This window comes from Eleutherodactylus coqui, chromosome 13 (genome assembly GCF_035609145.1).
Source record: "Eleutherodactylus coqui strain aEleCoq1 chromosome 13, aEleCoq1.hap1, whole genome shotgun sequence".
NCBI lineage: Eukaryota > Metazoa > Chordata > Amphibia > Anura > Eleutherodactylidae > Eleutherodactylus > Eleutherodactylus coqui.
In genome coordinates this window covers 84665266-84683769 of record NC_089849.1, presented here as the reverse complement: position 1 = coordinate 84683769, position 18504 = coordinate 84665266, and the positions used below count along the sequence as shown (strand labels likewise).

The following is an 18504-nucleotide window of genomic DNA, read 5'->3' as shown; positions in this document are numbered from 1 at the left end:
GAGCCGGTGAAGCCCCCCGCAGGTGTGATCTGCGCTGGACCCACATCCCCCTTGTTGCGCCATTGTGGCCCTTTGACAGGGAGCAAGTATCGGGGGGAAAAATTGTTCAAGCGAGTGAAAATGAACGGTAATTGAGTGTAAATGCTGCGACCGACCAACCGCAATCCGTTCGCCGTTCCTACTTGTTCTGCAGCCATAAATCCCATCGTGGCTCACTCGCTCACCGTTCGGTATAAATGGCGCCGGTTCCGTCCTCTCCGGCACGTATACAGCCAGTGTGACGCCTGACCGAGCTGCGATGTATCTGCCTGTATAAACGGCGAGCTGCGATGTCACTCGTTCAGATGATAGCGGTGTGGCGGCCCCTCGGACATAACGCTCGGTGTTACCAGGTGAGACTTGTGCCTCTTCCGTATTCGGCTTCCGCAGCAGCGCTCAGACTTATGGGGCGGTTGTGACCCGAGTAGTCGCTGGAAACGGCGCGATGGCCATCCTGTGCGGTCGCTGACGGCACTGCGGAAGGAATCGCTTACTTAGCGGAGTCGATCGGCTTGTAGCTCCCCTGAGAACCAAACGACTATCAGCCCGTGTGAGCAGGCAGCTGGTCAGCGATGGACGACTGCAGGTTTGCAGTGAATAGAAGCGGGCGTCCGGAAGACATCTTTGTCGCGCACCGCCTGCGTTCTGTGTGAGCGGCAATGGTCGGTGGAACAGTCCTTCCATGCAAAGCTACCTTACCACATACACTTGTAGCAAACCCTCAGCTGTGAAGTACATCCTAGATGTCAGCAGTGCTCCCGTTCACTGACAGCAATCGGAGCTCTTGAAATACCTGATTTAAAACCAGTAGAATAAAAAGCTGCGGAAATTTTTAATTATTTACAATTATAATTATCAAAAATGTGCAGAAAGACAATTCTGTTCCTGCGGGCCGGGCGCCGGATGTGACTGCTTACGAAGTACTCGCCCTATAAGCTACTTTTTCAAGCACTTTTGAACTTTGCATTGTGCCGTTCCTCTGTTATTCCTCCGGGAAGTGTGACTAAACTGACGGTGGGTTAACCCTCCTTCCTGTCAGCGGTCTGACCCTCACCCTGTCACACTTACTGGGCTATAGGAATGGTAACAGCCAGCTGTCATTGCAGTAATGCATTTCCAGGAGGAATAACAGAGGGGCGGCACAATGCACAGTCTAAGGAATTTGTTCTTTTCTATTGCAGTCAGAACCTGTGAGGCCGGCTCATGTGATAATTAGTCTAGGGGATGTAGTGGGTGGGCAGAGACTTGTCCCCCTGCCCCCCACCCACACACACACTCCCTCCCCCCAACCCAAAATCTGGTTATTCCTCCTATTTGTGAGCTGCACCCCCTCCCGTAGCGGCTGCCTGTAATGGCAGAGGTGGGATCTATTGACACGTTTGATGTGATGTGTCTGGGACTTTGCCCTTGTTTATGGGTTACACAGTACCAGCCTAGAGCTGGCACCAAGTAATGGCACTTTATTAACCCCTTAACGACTAGCCTATTCTGTGCTTGAAGGACCGAGCGATTCCCATCATCGCATTGCAGGAGCCATGAGTCGTTGGCAGGTCCTACAGAGTCCCCATATGGCCACGCTGTATAGTTACTGGCCGCACGCTGGGGTCACATATAATGTGCTGTAGACCTTGTAGTACATCTTATGGGGGGAAAGGTGGGGAAAACGTCCAAAAATTTGTTAAAGGCATAAAAGAAAAATGGCAATTCTGGCGTTCCTAAAATAACTCCTGCGGCGTTCGCCATGCGAGATGATTAACGTATTTACACTTTATTGGTCGTTAGGAATGCAGGAATACCGATTATGATATTTGTCATTTATTTTTTTTTGTTAGCCACTTAAAACTTCTTTTGTGGGCAAAAAATGTTTTTGTTGTTTTTTTTTACTTAAACTTTATTGAATTTTTTTTTTTTAACACTATTTTTCCTCAAGACAACATGACAATGTGCTCGTTTAATGGCGAGGATCGTCCGCTCATAGCATGCTACGGAAAAGGGATTCTTTCTCCACACAAGGGGAGGAAAAATCGCAGCATGCTCCGTTTTGCGTGGATTCGGCACTTACTGCTTCCGTTGAAGTGAATGGCAGCCGTTCGACCCGCTGCCCTCCCACCAGGTTGCGGATTCCGTGTCATTGCTCATACAGAGAAAAAGAAAGCGGGTACGCACGGACGTAGAATCCAACCCGCCCGTCTGCGTACGGCCTTCAATGGCAATCTATCAGATTCTATTGGAGTCGCGGTCTAATAGGCTGAGTTACAGGGCGGACGCTGAGGCCTTCGTCAGGCTTCCCGTTGCCGTGGGAACCCATTGATACCTTGCAATCTCTTTGCAGGGTGCTGATGAGTGACAGAGGGAGAGGGCTCTTTCTGTCATCTGCTTACATGCTGCAGTTGCTGTTGATTGTGGCATGTAAGAGGTTAAACGTCCCCAATCTGAGGTTCTCCTCCCCTGACAGTTAGAGCAGGAGCCGGGCGGTCAGTCAGCTGAGCCACCACTTTCAAAAAGATGTATGTGCAGGTGTAGAGGCCATTAGTGAGGTCAGTAAAAAGGCCTACTGAGGGGTTAATTGGTGATCCGGTGGCGCGGTTCTGGCACGGGCACACTTGTCTTGTCATGATGGACTTTGTGCCTCTTTGTGTGTCATCTATGCAGGGGGTGCACGGCGACGGCTGCCCTGCTCGGTGCCCGCAGGGGGGTGCACGGCGACGGCTGCCCTGCTCGGTGCCCGCAGGGGGGTGCACGGCGACGGCTGCCCTGCTCGGTGCCCGCAGGGGGGTGCACGGCGGCGGCTGCCCTGCTCGGTGCCCGCAGGGGGGTGCACGGCGGCGGCTGCCCTGCTCGGTGCCCGCAGGGGGTGCACGGCGGCGGCTGCTCCTTAGATACCTGGAGCCGTGGGAGAATGCAACCAGTATAGGGGAACGTTGCTCAGGACGGGGCGAATGGAGCGGGATCATCAACGGGGTCTTATAATAAGTTGACCGGGGTTATTACTGTACAGTGCATCAGAATAAGGGAAGCAAGTGAAAGAAAAGACCTGCTGCAGTCGAATGGTTAAAGGGGTTCAGCCATCATGTCCTATCGCCTATAGCACACTGTCAGACACAAGACCCCTGCAGGCTGAACCCGGCCCCCCGCCTCATTTCATGTGATCCGCCGGCCACGCAGCAACATAACGGGCACTCCACTTCCCTTGCAGCTGCGGTCCGGCGGTGGTGGCGCACATTCTGTGACTGCTGCCCCCGGGGTCTGCGTGCGCCGTCCTGTATACAGCACAGATGCCAGCGGTCACAGACTCAGGGGCTGCTATTAGTCCGTGGACTACTACGGGCATTGCCTATTACTGCAGCCACTATTAATATACAGTCTTACAATTACAATCGGCCCGTGGCCTTTATGATGGGCCTCATAGCCTTAATCTTGGGGGTTTAAGGTCCCCTGTCCACGGGCGTTGCGGTATTCCGCGGCGGAGATCCACTGCCTGGGAACAGGAGCCGCAGACGGTTCTCCACAGGTCAGCCTAATCTGATAGGCTGGCCGCGGAGAATCGCGGTAATTCACAGCATGCTGCGAATTGCCGTCCGCGAGCGTAGAATCACTCTTGGATGGGGGGCCGGCGCCTTCCATAGCAATGCTGTGGAGAGCTTCAGACTGCCGTGGGCGCGGGGCCTAAGTGTTAGGTTTTTCGCTGCGCTTTCCTGGCAGAAATGACTTGGTTTTTCGCTATGGCAAAATCGCAAGATTTCCAGCGGGATTCCGCCGTGTGAGAATAAAAATCTCACCGGAGTGATATATGTGCCGGCTGGACGAGGCCGACCCCATGACCGAGGCTTGGCTCTCAGCATTTATGGCCGATGCTTCCATGTGTCAGTTGGTGCGGCTCCATCACTCCCGCTAGAAGTGGTCGCAGCGCCGCCCTGCTGGGGGGGGGGGGGGGCACACCAAGGCTGTCATATGTAACATACGTTTAGGCCCCTTTAGAAGAAATAGATAGCGAACATAGGTGTGAAGCGCGTGAGCCCCCCGGACAGAGCCGTACTCGGTACTGCGCACCTAGATCGGCAGATATGTTGTGCGTAGTAGCGGTCTCCAGGGGGCAGTGGCTGCGCTGTCGTTACGGCTGGGGGTTTGGGCGGTATAAATAACATTCACTATGCTCTTCATTTGAGAAATGACTTCTTAACCCCTCAGTGACTGCAGTACACCTTTTTACTGATCTCACTAATGGGCTTTAAACCTGCACGTACATCTCTTTTAGGCAGTCGCTTGGCTGGCTACTGACAGCCAGGCTCCTGCTCTAACCACCAGGGACGAAAAAAACTCAGATCTTGGCAGTTTAACCCCTTACATGCCGCAATCAATAGCAACTGCCGTATCTAAGCAGATGGCGGGGAGGAGGCTCTTTCTGTCTTTCGTTGGCACCCTACAGTGCGATCACAAGGTACCAATGGGTTCCCATGGCAGCTGGAAACATGACAAACGCCTCTTCTTTTTTTTTTTTGCCGTGTAAGGCCAAATGCAGACGTCCGGGTTGGATTTCCAAACTGCGAGACCTCGCAGCGGAAGCAGACCCCGTGCCCCGGTAGTGTCCCCCCCCCCCGCGTACCTGTCAGTTGTCTTATCTCTGCTCTGCGGATATGCCGGCTGGCGCACCACCGCACGTGCGCAGTGCAGAGAATGACGCGGATCCACGGCAAATCACCGCAGGATTGAACAGCTTCCATTGACCGCAATGGAAGCCGTCCGTGTGAGGCTCGCACTAGAATAAGGCATGCTGTGATTTTACACGAACACACATGGAAAAGCGTTTTGCAAAGCATGTCTATGGGCGGTATTTGCTGCCTTGGGCTTAACTCAGACTATTAGACCCCGCCTCTAGAAGAGTCTGATAGGCTGATGTCATAGGCTTAGTAGACTGTACTACACAAGTAATGCAGTGTACTATACTAGCAGTCTAACCATCCCATCTTCAAGCCTTCTTGAAGGACTAAAAAAAAGTTGACATTTAAAGAAAAATAATAAATTTTAAAAATATACCCTTTTTTCCACAAAAACTTTTCAAATGGGTAAAATATAATTTTTTTTTATTTTAACTTTTTTTTTTTTTATAGCAACACAATAGGTATGACCGTGTTCAGAATGAGCCAGGCAATACAGATATCTTATTTATCCCGTGTAATGAACAGCATAAAATTACCTTTCAAAAGCAATGCAAAAATGTGCTATTTTTTTATTTTGTTCACCTCCCAAAAAATGCAACAAAAAACAATCTAGAAGTCACATGTGCCTCAAACTGGTACCAAGAAAAGCTAGAACTCTCTCCCAAAAACAAGCCCTCGCACGGCTCCGCTACGAGAAAAAAAACTGTTATGGGTCTTGGAAAGCGGCAACGCTGATTACATTTTTACTTGAAAATGTGTTTTTATTGTGCAAATGTAGTAAAAATTAAAAAAATCCCTCCTGCGCAGTAATTGTGCTGATTGAGAGAACGGTTTACGTTATTTTTATCAATCGGCGAACACCATAAAAACAAAGCCCCAAAACAATGGTGGAAGTTCTGGACATTTTTTCCATGCCCTTGACAAAAATTGTAATAAAAGTTTTATACCGCACATTCTTGGTACCCCAGAGGGGCGTCCCTAACGTATACCACCTGTCCCATAAGACACAAGCCCTCCTATGGCTGCCAGCAGGTTGGGGCTCCTGTAATGCAGCAATGAAAATCACTTGGTCCTTAAAGCCAAAGAATCAGCTAAGGGGTTAAACTATTCATATACACCCGGTTGTACTAATGGGTTCCCTGGAGGGACAAGTGACGGGTAGAGCAGGCTGGCATCTTGCCATACCAGCTGATCCTGCTGAGAGCAGCCTGATCCCTCCAGCAGCCTGTTGGAGGAGCGCCCAGGGCTGTGTATTTACTGCTCCTGCCCCTTTAATTAGAGCGCTGTCAGCATTGGGGTATATTCGGAAGCCACATTGTCAGACATGCTGAAAAGAAAGGGGGTTAAAAACCTTCCCAAAACCTGATGTTACCGATTTGTACAATACTGCCACACATCTGTATGGGACCTGCAGGCTAAGGAAGCTCTAAAATGACAAGGGGAGGGGGGTGCGCCCACCATGGAAGGGGCTGTGGGAGAAGATATAGAATCCATCAGCCATGCACTATTTATATGTGGATAAGCGATGACTGTATACAATCTCTCGCTGTATACAATTCAATTTGGGGGCCAGTGACTGGGGAAGCCTGCTGAACTGAAATGACATGTTAGGCTGCCTGTCCATGGGCAATAAATCGACCACGGATCACACTCTGTTAAGCTTTCCATAGGAGAACTGATGGAAAGCACAGCCGGCGTCCACAAGCGGAGAATCATAGCAATTCTCCGCTCGCAGGATTTAAATTGCGGCATGCTGTGATTGCCGCAGTGAGCTGATGCTAGCTAGGCTCATTTCAGAGACTTGTCAGCTCTCCCCCCTCCTGCTCCGTGGACAGGGGCCCTCAGGCCCAAGGTCCACTAGCAGGTTTGATTTGTGGAACCCGCACGGAAGATCCGCAGTTCAAAGTGCTCATAGCATTGGCATCCGCAGCTGAATTTAACCATGCGGATTTGACTTGCAGACAGTTTGGTGCAGAAAACAAATCGCTGCACGCTCCATTCCGTGCGGATGGGCTCAATAGAAGTCAATGGGTGCGGACGATCCGCAGTGCATCTGCGAATACAATTGCGGCTTTGAAGGTTAAAATCAGTTAGGGCTCCTACCCACGGACGGATTTCCACCGCGTATCACGCGGCAGAAATCCGCTGCGTTGGCCACAGCTATTAGATTCTATTGAACCTAATAGCTCAGGGCTCACGGTGCGGAATTCCATCGTGGAATTCCGCACCGTGAAATCTCCCGTCCTCACCCGGGCATGTTCTGTTTGCCGCGGGTGTACACGCGGACGGCTTCCATTGCAGTCAATGGAAGCCGTCCGTCACGCTATCTTCCGCTGTAGCACAGCGGAAGATAGCGTGAAACCGCTTCCCCACCTACCGCCGTCACGTCATATGACACGGCCGGCGTGTCATGTGACGTGCCTGGCGCGTCATGCCGAAGCGTCCTGCGTGACGTAGGACGCCGAATCCGGAGGTGAGTATTGGGGTCGGTCTCTGGGGGGGGCTCCGTCGCAGAATTCCGCGGCGGAGCCCGTCACGGCCGTGTGAAGCCGGCCTTAGGGAGGTGGGGGTTGCAGATTTTTTTCCCGCACGGATGATCCGCAGTACATCCACGATCGCTGATAAGCATTTAAGAGTAATTCCCGCACTGATACACAGGTCTTCCGCTGGGTAAATCTGTGTGCGCCTTAGACATGAGGCCCATGTGGGTTCACACGGGGCGGACTCTCCGCACAGCAAAGTGGACACGATTTGTAACATCTGGTATATAGCGCAGATATGTTGTGCACAAGAGTGCATACGCCCGCGTGAAGCCGCCCTAACCGTGTACACAGCTTGCTGGCGGACTGTAGAGATGCGATGACCCATCAGCTCTGTGTTGCTCGGGGTGAAGTAATGGTCCGTAAAGGTCTGCTTGATATCTAGCCAATTAAAACCTAAAATGAAAAATCTCTAGATATCCGGGTTTTTTTGCCCATTTTAGAGGGAGTTGATCAGTAAATGGTACTGTACAATTACTTTTAGTCCCTATCTCTATTCCATCGTGGAAGGGCTTCTCGCCTGTTCATGCATCAGAGGATTAGCGGCAGTAAATGAATGAGATTCTCTGTTTTGTTGCACAGCTATGACATGGTACATTATGGGCACTCCAACCAGCTGCGCCAGGCACGGGCTATGGGGGACTATCTGATCGTCGGAGTGCACACTGATGGTAAGTGATGTGATTGACCGCTGTATGCTATGTGCAGGGTACGACTTTGGGCCCTTTCACACGGGGCGATCGCTCAGACGCAGGTGCCCAACAGCTCATGCCAGCAATAATCATTCCCATGCTTCCACAGAGGAACGAGTATCGCAAGTGAATGGAGGCAGAGAGGGACGGGGATCGTTCCAGACCGCCCGACTCTATCCGCAGTAAGCAGGCAGTCGTTCATACGTGATACTACTGTGTACCCAAAAATAGGACCTACCACATAAGCCTTACCCTGATTTTTTTTTTTTTTTTTTGTTTGGGGGGGGGGGGGGGGGGGGTTGAAATATAAGCCCTACCTACACTACATTTAAAAAAAAAACCAAAAACAATATGTTACCCAGCAGGTGCCGTCCGGGTTCCTCCCGCTAATCTCCGGAGATCTGGCAGGCTTGTTTGAAGTCCTCAGCCACCGACAGAGGATCACTTGCTGGTAACGGAGCTCGTAAACGCTGCCTCCAGAAAGCGATGGCTCTGATTGGCTGAGCCACGGCGCTCAAGAACCAATCAGAGCCATCGCTTTCTGGAGGCAGAGTTTACGATCTTCTGTGGGCCACCGAGGACTGCAAGCAAGCATGCCGGCACCCTGGAGACCAGCGGGAGAGAACCAGCGGCGCCTGCTAGGCAATTAGAATAAGACACCCCACCCTGAAAATAAAACCCTGTGCCTTTTTGGGGGGCAAAAATTAATTTAAGACAGCGTCTTATTTTCAGGGAAACCCATTTACAGGGGATGATTCCTCGTTCAGTTTCCTGCATGCAGAAACCGAACGACGAATGAACAATTCGTTCCTTGTTCGGCCGGGACGTGCGATTACACAATAATGGTTAACCTTCTTGTTGGATCCAGGAATCTGGATGATTTATCGGCCCGTGTATAAGACCCCCTATATACTAAAGAACCCCTTGCTTCACACCCACTTATATAACTGCCGCAGAAGCTTCCACCTGCTGGTCCTAGAAGGACTCCCCCCATATCTGAGGGATTGTTCTCAGAATCAGTGGGTAGACCCCCATCAATATGCCCATATCCCCTATTCTGTGCCTGGGGTATAGCTTGCAGTCCTGGCACAGCCCCTTACAAGTAAGGCTTTCTGCAGGACCGTCTGAGGACCTGCACATTCCTTCTGTCTAATTGTTCATGCCATGGCTTCTTCCTCTTCTCGGCCGCGGTCGGTGCTCTTATAACACATGATCGGGATTTGCCTTGCATGAGAATAAGCTGGATCTAGAAGGCCGGGCTCACGCTGGCGGATCTGAATTGTGCAATCCGTGATCGACACCCGCACGGACAATAATCGGTAATAGGTGCCCATTGGAAGGCATGACTTTTTGCAGCCTCGCTCAGACGTGCGGATAGCATTTGCGGTTCCCACAAGTAGAATAAAAACTGCAGCATGTTCTCTTTTTTGCACGGCTCCAGCGTGGACGGCTCCCATTGAAGTCAATGGATGCCCCGTCGCCCATACGTAGTTAATATTGTGTATGAGCAACGAAGCGTTCAAAACTTCAATAGAAAAGCCGGAATGCTGACTGGAGCGCATTGTCTGCATGGAAGAGAGCTTTCATTTGCGCAGACGATACGCTGTGCATAGCGTACATCCGTGTGCAAAAACACTTGCGATAGTTCACAATTATTTTCCGTGAATGATCGCAGGTCGTCCGCTGCAGAAATCTACATGTTGAATCTCATCTCCGGTGTGAGCGGATGGGATAGCCTTTAACCCTTTCCAATCCAATTTGTATCCTGGTTTTCCTAGAGGGCTTACTCTTTCTGCCGTTATACAACGGCGCTATCTGCTGGCTAAAGCCAGTACTGCATGAGGTGACACGTTGGATAGGCTCCGACGGCAGAGAGGCTGGCAATATACAGTAAGAGAACCCCAATGGACGTCTTCCAACATTAAAGCTGTACAGCCTTAAATCATAATGTCTTCAGACGTCAGACAGTGGATTGGAAAGGGTTAAATATGTGATCCTATAGAAGTCAGGTAATCGCTGATTGCAGGGGTCCATGGGCCGGAATCCCAACAATCCTCACTTGAGTGCTGCTGGTCCTTCACAATGTTTTACCTGCACAGCTAACCTCCGACCCATCTGCCATATCGGGTACAACGTTTGCTGCGATTTTGTTTTTTTGCTCAGACTTCTTCTTTCTTGTGATCACAGATGCACCCCACTAATCGTAATGTTATGGCATATCCTAGAGGTGTACCGTAGCAATGTTTGGGAACCCCCGGTGGCCGTGTTCGCTTTCAGAGTCCTAGCAGTTAAAGCTAAACTTTGCATACACTGAAAAGTTTCTAGCGTAGCATTAGAAGAAGTGCGGTCATGGGTCACGGTGCCGCTGGCAACCTTGGTATCTTAATTCGACATATCTCGCCCCTCCTGGCTGTTTCAAGATTTTTCTGCTCACCCTCATTGTAACTTGGTGACAAGAGGGTTCCAAGATAAAAAATCTCCTACATGTTCAGCTCCCGTGGCATGAAGATACTGGAGTGTCCCGTGTGGGGGTTATGAGCAGAGATAAGCGTGTATGCCTTGGAATGGTATAATTTGCTCCCTCTGGCCGGTTCTGTTATCAGCGGTTGTGAATGAATGTGACTGATGAAGTCTAGTTCTTTGATGGCGTTTCTATATTTTCTATATAGAGGAGATCTCCCGTCACAAGGGCCCACCAGTCTTCACACAAGAAGAACGCTACAAGATGGTGCAAGCCATTAAGTGGGTGGATGAGATTGTCCCCGGAGCTCCCTATGTAACCACCTTGGAAACCCTGGACAAGTATAACTGTGACTTCTGCGTCCACGGAAGTAAGTAGATCAGAACGGGATGAGATCAATATCATATCGATCTAATCACACTCGTCATCGGAGTGACCATTGAGTATGGAGAATCTGCTATTTCGCTAGACCGCCCCTGAAATTGATAATGATATAAGGACATTTTTTTTATACCGTATCCTAACAAAATAGTTTGCTTAGAATGAATATATAATTTATATTAAAGGGGTTTTCCAGGAAAATACTATGGATGACCGATCCTCAAGATGACTCATCAAGAGTTGGTTGATTGGGGTCAATAATCAAAACCTTCTAAACTGTTTGGTGAATAATGCTAGAAGGCTGACAATAAGGTTGAGGAACTGGAAGTAATAATGTTTGAGGAAAACTATGACATAGTGGGAATAACTGAGACCTGTTAGTTTTTTGTTTGTTTTTCGGAAAGGGGGGTGGAATTAGCTGAACTGGATGACATATGTCTTTGTTTTTTCAGCCTAACTTACTACGTTACCCTTTTAGACTACTTTTTAACACCATTATTACCGTTGATATTGACGACCACTATAGGGATTGTCTCATTAGAAGCCATCCCCGAGATGGTCTTGAGCCTACAACAGTCACATTAAAATTGGAGAAGTCCTCCTTATTTTGTACTCCTAGGTTTTGGATTTGTCTCGAATAGATATAGTTGGCGCACAACTGAGGTGCTCTAAGTATGGTTTTTACGGCTTAGCGATACAACTCATTTTATCCTTAGGACCCGTAGCGTTTTCTTTGCCCTCTGTGTTCCAGCGGTAATCATCATTTTGATTGTAACTGTATGAGGCGTTGTGTTTTTATGGATACCTTCTATTGTTTCTAGAAACCATTTTGGCTTCTGTATAATATACTGGGTTATTACAAATGATTTTTCATTACTGGACACACATGGAGCCTGCAGTCAGGCTGCTGCCGTACGTGTTGTGGATCATGTATGGTGGGTGGTAAGGAGCGCATATAGATTCTAACACTCCCCCAGACGAAAAATCACAATGTCTGGGGGAATGTGGAGGCCAAAGAAGAAGTTCACTATCATCACAACCTGCATGGCCGACCCATCTGTATGTTGGTCATGTAATGAGTTCAGTTCTGACGTCATTGTGACAGTGGGGTGGATGGGGGACCGCCCTGTTAGATTTCTTGTTCCGGCTGCAGCAGAAGCCATGTCAAGTATGGCATCCCCGGGATTGTTTCCTCTTGGATGAAGAAGGGGCCAGATGCTTTCCTGCAGGATATAGCGCAAAACACACCGCGGGGAAGTCGGTCATCCGCTCCTTGTATACAGGTGGGTTTCCCTCCCCCACATTCTGACACTACGTTTGTTGCCCGAAAGGTGGAAGGCGGCTTCACTAAACACTGAAGACTCCATTAAGCCATCGGCTTCCATTAGAGTTTGCATCCAATCAAAGAAAGAACGTCGCCACGCTTTGCCATCCGGTTTTAAGGCCGGAAACCATTACAACCGGTAGAAGTTACATCTCAAATGTTTGCACAGAATCTGCCACACAGACGGCGGAGGGACGTCCGATTCCCTGCTTGATCTAACGGATTTCTATGGACTTCCTGTGAAACTTGCATGGACTCACTCCGCTCTTTCCACGCTTACTGGCGGACGGTCGCTTACAGATGCAACCTTTTTCTTAAAATTGGAGTAAAACTTACAAATTGTGTGCATGCTAGGGGTATCATTGCCAAACTTAGTTCAAAAATAATATTGCCCACTTATAACGGGCTGGTAGATATGAAAATCGAGGACACGAAACGCTCTCCTGTCTTGTTGGCAGCCATCTTATCTCATATTCCCCAAGCAACGACTACGGCAGAATAAAGCTTTTTGGGCCTCATTTAGCAAAACTGTCTAACAGTAAGACGGTCCTTGTGGCCCATAACAACCAATCACAGCGCAGCTTTCGTTTTACCTCAGCAGCTTGAGAAACGAAAGCTATGCTGTGATTGGTTGTTATGGTCAACAAGAACTGTCTTCTGGTAGGCAGTTTTGCTACATGAAAATTTTTGAGTTTCCGTTGATATCATATTTTCCCCAGTCGTCTCCACGACAGCACCAATTGAGATTGCCTCCTCCTGATAGGACAGGAACACACTGAGAGGTTAAAAGCTCCCCTCTTCCCCACTTTCCTCAGTGTCTTCCTGTCCTGCCAGGAGGCAGGATCTCTGAGAGGAGCTGGTGGAGAAGCCAGCCAGGATTACTTACAGGCGGATCAGGGGGCAGTGGGTCAGCCTGTCCTCCCTTCCAAGCCAGACGACTCCCGGGACGCCACATGGGGGGGTAACCCCCGGGCCAGGTTCCTCCCGCGGTGGCCCATGGGGGGTACAAAGCGGGAGCCTCAGTCCCCCTCGTCCTCCCTGCAGAAGTTACAGCGCGGCGCTCCAGGAAGCCCTTCGACATCAGGGGGCGGGGCGCCGCGTCACGTGTCCAGCGCGATTACGTCATCGCGTCTGCATCAGGAGCGGAGGGGGCGGGGCTTAGCGCAGGAGCGCAAAAATTAAAATAAATAAATAAATAGGAACCTGAGAGAAGCCAGAACAAACCAGCACTACAGGTCGAAGGGTGTCTGCAGCACCGGTATAGTAATGAGTGCTCCAACCCCAGAGACAGCTGAAACCTCAGCCTCAGCAGCCAGTGCGGCAAAAAATACAATGCAATTATCCAGTGTATTGTGTATGGAAAAATTGCATATTTACCCGCAAAAATGCTTTATTTGTCAGGAGGATAAAAAAGACATCCCCCCCCCCCCCCAGAACAAAACTCAGAAAATGCGTGGAATGCGGGATAAAACTGCCAGCTACGTACCAGAGGCCTCTATGCAAGGCATGCGTAGCTAGGCTAGTTAAAGAGGAATCGGGAGGACGTTAGGAAGCTGGTGAAAAAAGAGGTTAGATCAGCCCTAACGTCACAGCTGGCGCCGCCAGCGAAACGCCAGAAAAGGGCGTATGTTCCTGACGAGCCTTCCGACTCCGAGAGTTCTATCGGGTCGGAGCAAGAGGAACAGGCGGCCGAGGAGTCCTCAGATGAGGAGGACTACAAAAGATACTTATTCCATCAGGACGACTTAACGGAATTGATTAAGTCAGTCAGGGCTACACTAAAAATGGAAGAGCCCAGAGAACCACGTACCCTACAAGATGAGATATTTGGGGGACTAGGGGAGAGGCGCAAGCATACCTTCCCTGTCCACAAGAATATCACCAAAATAATCCAAAAAGAGTAGAGGAAACCAGACGCAAGCTCCTTCTCCACTAGAGGGGTAAAAAGAAGGTACCCATTCGAGGAGGAAGTTTGCGCAAGCTGGGAGGAGGTACCTAGGGTAGGCGTCCCGGTGGCCAAAGTAGCCAGGAAAACGACCCTGCCCTTTGAGGAACGCCGCACAGTTAAAAGATCCCATGGATCGCAAAGCTGAGGGCCTTCTAAAGAAATCAGGGGAGGCAGCGGCAAACATACTTAGGCCAGGGATCGCAGCCACTTGTGTGGCGCGAACTCTGGGGGTATGGCTAGAACAGCTGGAGCTACATCTAACCAATAAGACGCCGAGGGAACAGATCCTAAATTCCCTTCCGATCCTGCGTATGGCAACAAATTTCCTAGCGGACGCCGCGGCCGAGACTGTCAAACTCTCGGCGAAAGCTACAGCCCGGTCTAACTCAGCCAGAAGAGTGCTATGGCTGAAATCGTGGTCAGGCGACCTAGCCTCAAAAAATAAGCTATGCGCCCTCCCATTCTACGGCCAGCTTTTGTTCGGACCGGACCTTGACAAGATTCTAGAGAAGGCGGCCGACAAAAAGAAGGGATCCCCGGAAGAAAAGCCAGAGGGAAGACCTTCTTCCGGGCCCCAGTGCAACAGCCAGAGGCCTACCGAGGCAAGGGCAAGACAGGCCGCTGGAGTTACCCCAAGGGGGGCAGAGGAAGGAACATCCTCTTTAACCCCCACCAGGGGGAGCCAAAGCAGAGACCCTGACGCCATCCCCGTAGGGGCAAGGCTGGGGAGCTTTGTGGATCAAGGGGCCGCGATTTCCGAAAGCCCATGGATCCCAAAGATCTTACAGCAGGGATACCGGATAGAGCTGGTGTCCCTCCCCAGAAGAAAGGCTCCAAACAACAGTTACACCTACTAAGGCAAAGCGTTGGGGACCTGCAACAACTAAATGCAATATCCCCCGTGCCGCAAAACGAGGAAACTCAGGGCCATTATTCCAGGCTCTTCCTAGTAAGGAAACCCTGTGGGAAACAGCGGATGATAGTGAACCTAAAACCTCTGAACACCTGCATCAGATACAGAAAATTCAAGATGGAGTCCATCTCCTCAACGATAACGTTGATTCCCAAAGGAGCCTACATGGCATCCATTGATTTAAAGGATGCTTATTTCCACGTACCGATCCACGAGGGGTCCCGGAAATACCTAAGGTTCGCAGTAGATATGGGCAAAGGAATAGAGCACCATCAATTCAGATGCCTGCCCTTCGGGATCTCCTCAGCACCCAGAATCTTCACCAAGATTATGGCAGAGGTAGCCGCCTACCTGAGGAAGAAGTCGGTCCTAATAGTACCCTACCTGGACGATATTTTAATAATAGCAGAGTCCAGAGAACTCCTAACGAAACGCCTGAGGATAGTGCTAGAACTTCTCCAATCCTTAGGATGGATCATAAACTGGGAAAAATGCAGCCTAGATCCCGACAAACAGAAAACATTTCTGGGTATAACGCTCGACTCAGAATCGCAATGCTCCTGCCTACCCGAGGAGAAAATACAAAAAATCCGACGGCTAGTCAAAACCTTTTTACGGAGACGATTATGCACAATTCGGGAAGCCATGCCTCTCCTGGGAAGCTTGACGTCATGCATTCCAGGAGTGGCATGGGCCCAGGCTCACACCAGAGCTCTGCAGGCCTTCGTCCTATCCACGTGGGACAAAAGGCAGTCCTCTCTAGGGACAAGAATGTACATCCCAAGCGCGGTGAAAACATGCCTGTGTTGGTGGACATCTCCAGCGAACCTGTGGAGAGGGGTCCATTGGATACAGAACCCAGCCACTCACATCACAACGGATGCAAGCGCCTGGGGATGGGGAGCGCATGTGGGGAACCAGTTCTTTCAGGGCCCATGGCCTCAAAGGACAAAAGAACAGTCCTCAAATTACAGGGAACTACAGGCCGTACGGCAGGTCCTACAGCAGTTAGGGAACTCGCTACGGGACCAGCATATAAAGATACTGTCAGACAATATCACCGCGGTCACCCATATACGACACCAAGGGGGCACAAGATCTCCGGCTCTGCAAAACATCGCACAGAAAATTTTCCACTGGGCAGAGGGCCGGATCCTCTCTATCACGGCAACCCATTTGAAGGGGACGCTAAACCAAAAAGCGGGCTTTCTCAGCAGGAGGCAAATAGACCCAGGAGAATGGTCACTCTCCCTGAAAGCATTCAGAATCCTGATCAACCAGTGGGGGACCCCATAATTGGACCTGTTCGCAACCAGGGAAAATGCCAAAGTAAGCAATTTCTTCTCCCTCCGGCCAGGAGATCGTCCGACAGCAGTAGACGCCCTAGGCCAAGACTGGGGAGAGGGGCTGGTGTACGCCTTTCCTCCTATACCGTTGATCCCCAGAGTCTTACAATATTTCAGAACCCAGGTATGCACACTAATCCTGGTGACCCCCTTCTGGCCCAAAAGAAGCTGGTTCGGTCTTGTAGCAACATTGAGCGTCCAGGACCCAGTCACCTTCCCTACCTGGACAGATCTTCTATCGCAGGGGCCACTGAACCATCCGAGCCTAGACAGGCTCCACTTAACAGCATGGCTCTTGAGGAATCCTCACTAAAAGAGAAGGGATTCTCAGAGAGAGTAGTAGAAACGTTAATGTCCAGCAGAAAAGACTACCCACCTTATCTACCAGAAAGTTTGGAGAAGGTTTTCCTCATGGAGACAGGGATTCTATCCCGGACATCCCTCTAATCTTAGAGTTCTTGCAGGAGGGCCTAGAGATGGGCCTCTCTCCAAGCACCCTGAAGGTCCAGGTCGCAGCCCTTAGCGCCATATGTGACACTAAGTTCGCAGACAACAGATGGGTCAACAGGTTCCTAGCAGCAGCAACTAGATTACGGCCTAGGCCCATAAATCTTTTTCCAGACTGGAACCTTAATTGGGCCCTAAGGGCCATGACAACGGTACCATTCGAGCCGATAGAGGCACTACCCATAAAAATGCTTACTATCAAGACCATTTTCTTAGTAGCCATCACCTCCGCAAGACGGGTTAGCGAGCTGCAGGCCTTGTCCATTCGCCACCCATTCCTGAAAACCTCGGACACCAAATTAGTATTTAAAACGGACCCGGCGTTTATGCCAAAAGTAGTATCACATTTCCATAGGTCCCAAGACATAATAATCCCCTCATTTTTTAGTAAACCTAAAAACGAGGAAGAAAAAACCCTAAGCTGCCTGGACGTCAGGAGAGCAGTCCTAGGCTACATAGAGGCGACAAGCCACTGGAGGCGGGATGACAACTTGTTCGTCCAGTTCAGTGGCCCAAATAAAGGGAGCAAAGCAGCAAAAAGCTCCATAGCCAGGTGGATCCGCCTGGCCATCATAGAGTCTTATAAAGCCCTCGGGAAGGAAATCCCGTTAGCTCTTAAAGCCCATTCCCCAAGGGCAGTAGCATCCTCATGGGCCGAACATAGCTCAGCTTCGGTCGAGCAGATATGCAAAGCCGCTGTCTGGAAGAAACCCCACACGTTCGTTAAACACTATAGGGTAAAAGTGCAGCAGGACGAGGACATGGCCTTCGGCCGCAAAGTCCTCTCGGCAGCAATCCCACCCTAGGGAAACTTTAGTTGGTACGTCTCAATTGGTGCTGTCGTGGAGACGACTGGGGAAAGAATAGATTATACCTACCCGATAATCGGGTTTCCAGGAGTCTCCACGACAGCACCCGTACCTCCCCCCCCCCCCCCCCCCCCCAAATTGATAGAAAAGAAACTATATAATATAATATAATATAAAAAAACATACATATATAATTTTATTTAAAAAAAACAAGACAAAACCCCCGGTTAAGGGAAAAAATTTAAGTTGAGCTCCTACCCCGGCAATTCGTTAGAATCCACTGAGGAAAGTGGGGAAGGGGGGGAGCTTTTAACCTCTCAGTATGATCCTGTCCTATCAGGAGGAGGCAATCTCGATTGGTGCTGTCGTGGGGACTCCTGGAAACCCGATTATCGGGTAGGTATAATCTATTCTTTTGTATCTGAGTCTCCTCATGGGCGTGTTTCATATCGGGAAGATCATTTGTAGTAACCCCATATATCCTATAACTTAAAAACAAAAATATATTTTAGGAGTGAATGAGGGGATGATGCAACTATTTCAACAATGTTTCTCAGGATTTATTTTTACGGTGTTCTATGACTATTCTGCAGGTCGTTAGGGTTATGATGCTATTAAATTTATATGGTTTTATAGTTGTGTTTTTATTATGTTTGCACAATGATGTTTTCTGCTGACAGCCATTTGAGCTTTTTATGTATTTTTATTCTTTTGCCGGATTACTTGTAGATTTCATCAGCACTTCATTCTGGGGTAGTTGAGTCACTTATTTGATTATTTCTCCTTCCTCTTGGGGAGGTGAGATGAACTGAAATTTCTATTCTGTCATTATAATCCTTTATACTTTTGTTTATTGTGAAGGATAAATAGCATTTATTTTATTCTA

General features: G+C 49.6%; 1 protein-coding gene across 1 annotated transcript in view; it reads left to right on the top strand.

Annotated features, from left to right (window-relative positions):
* PCYT2 (phosphate cytidylyltransferase 2, ethanolamine) overlaps positions 1-18504 on the top strand; it is a 34667-nt gene that overhangs the window by 679 nt on the left and 15484 nt on the right. Inside the window, exons 2-3 of the mRNA XM_066587693.1 lie at positions 7820-7908; positions 10599-10760. Of these exons, the coding sequence (XP_066443790.1) occupies positions 7820-7908; positions 10599-10760 (251 nt within the window). The remainder of the gene's footprint in view (positions 1-7819; positions 7909-10598; positions 10761-18504) is intronic.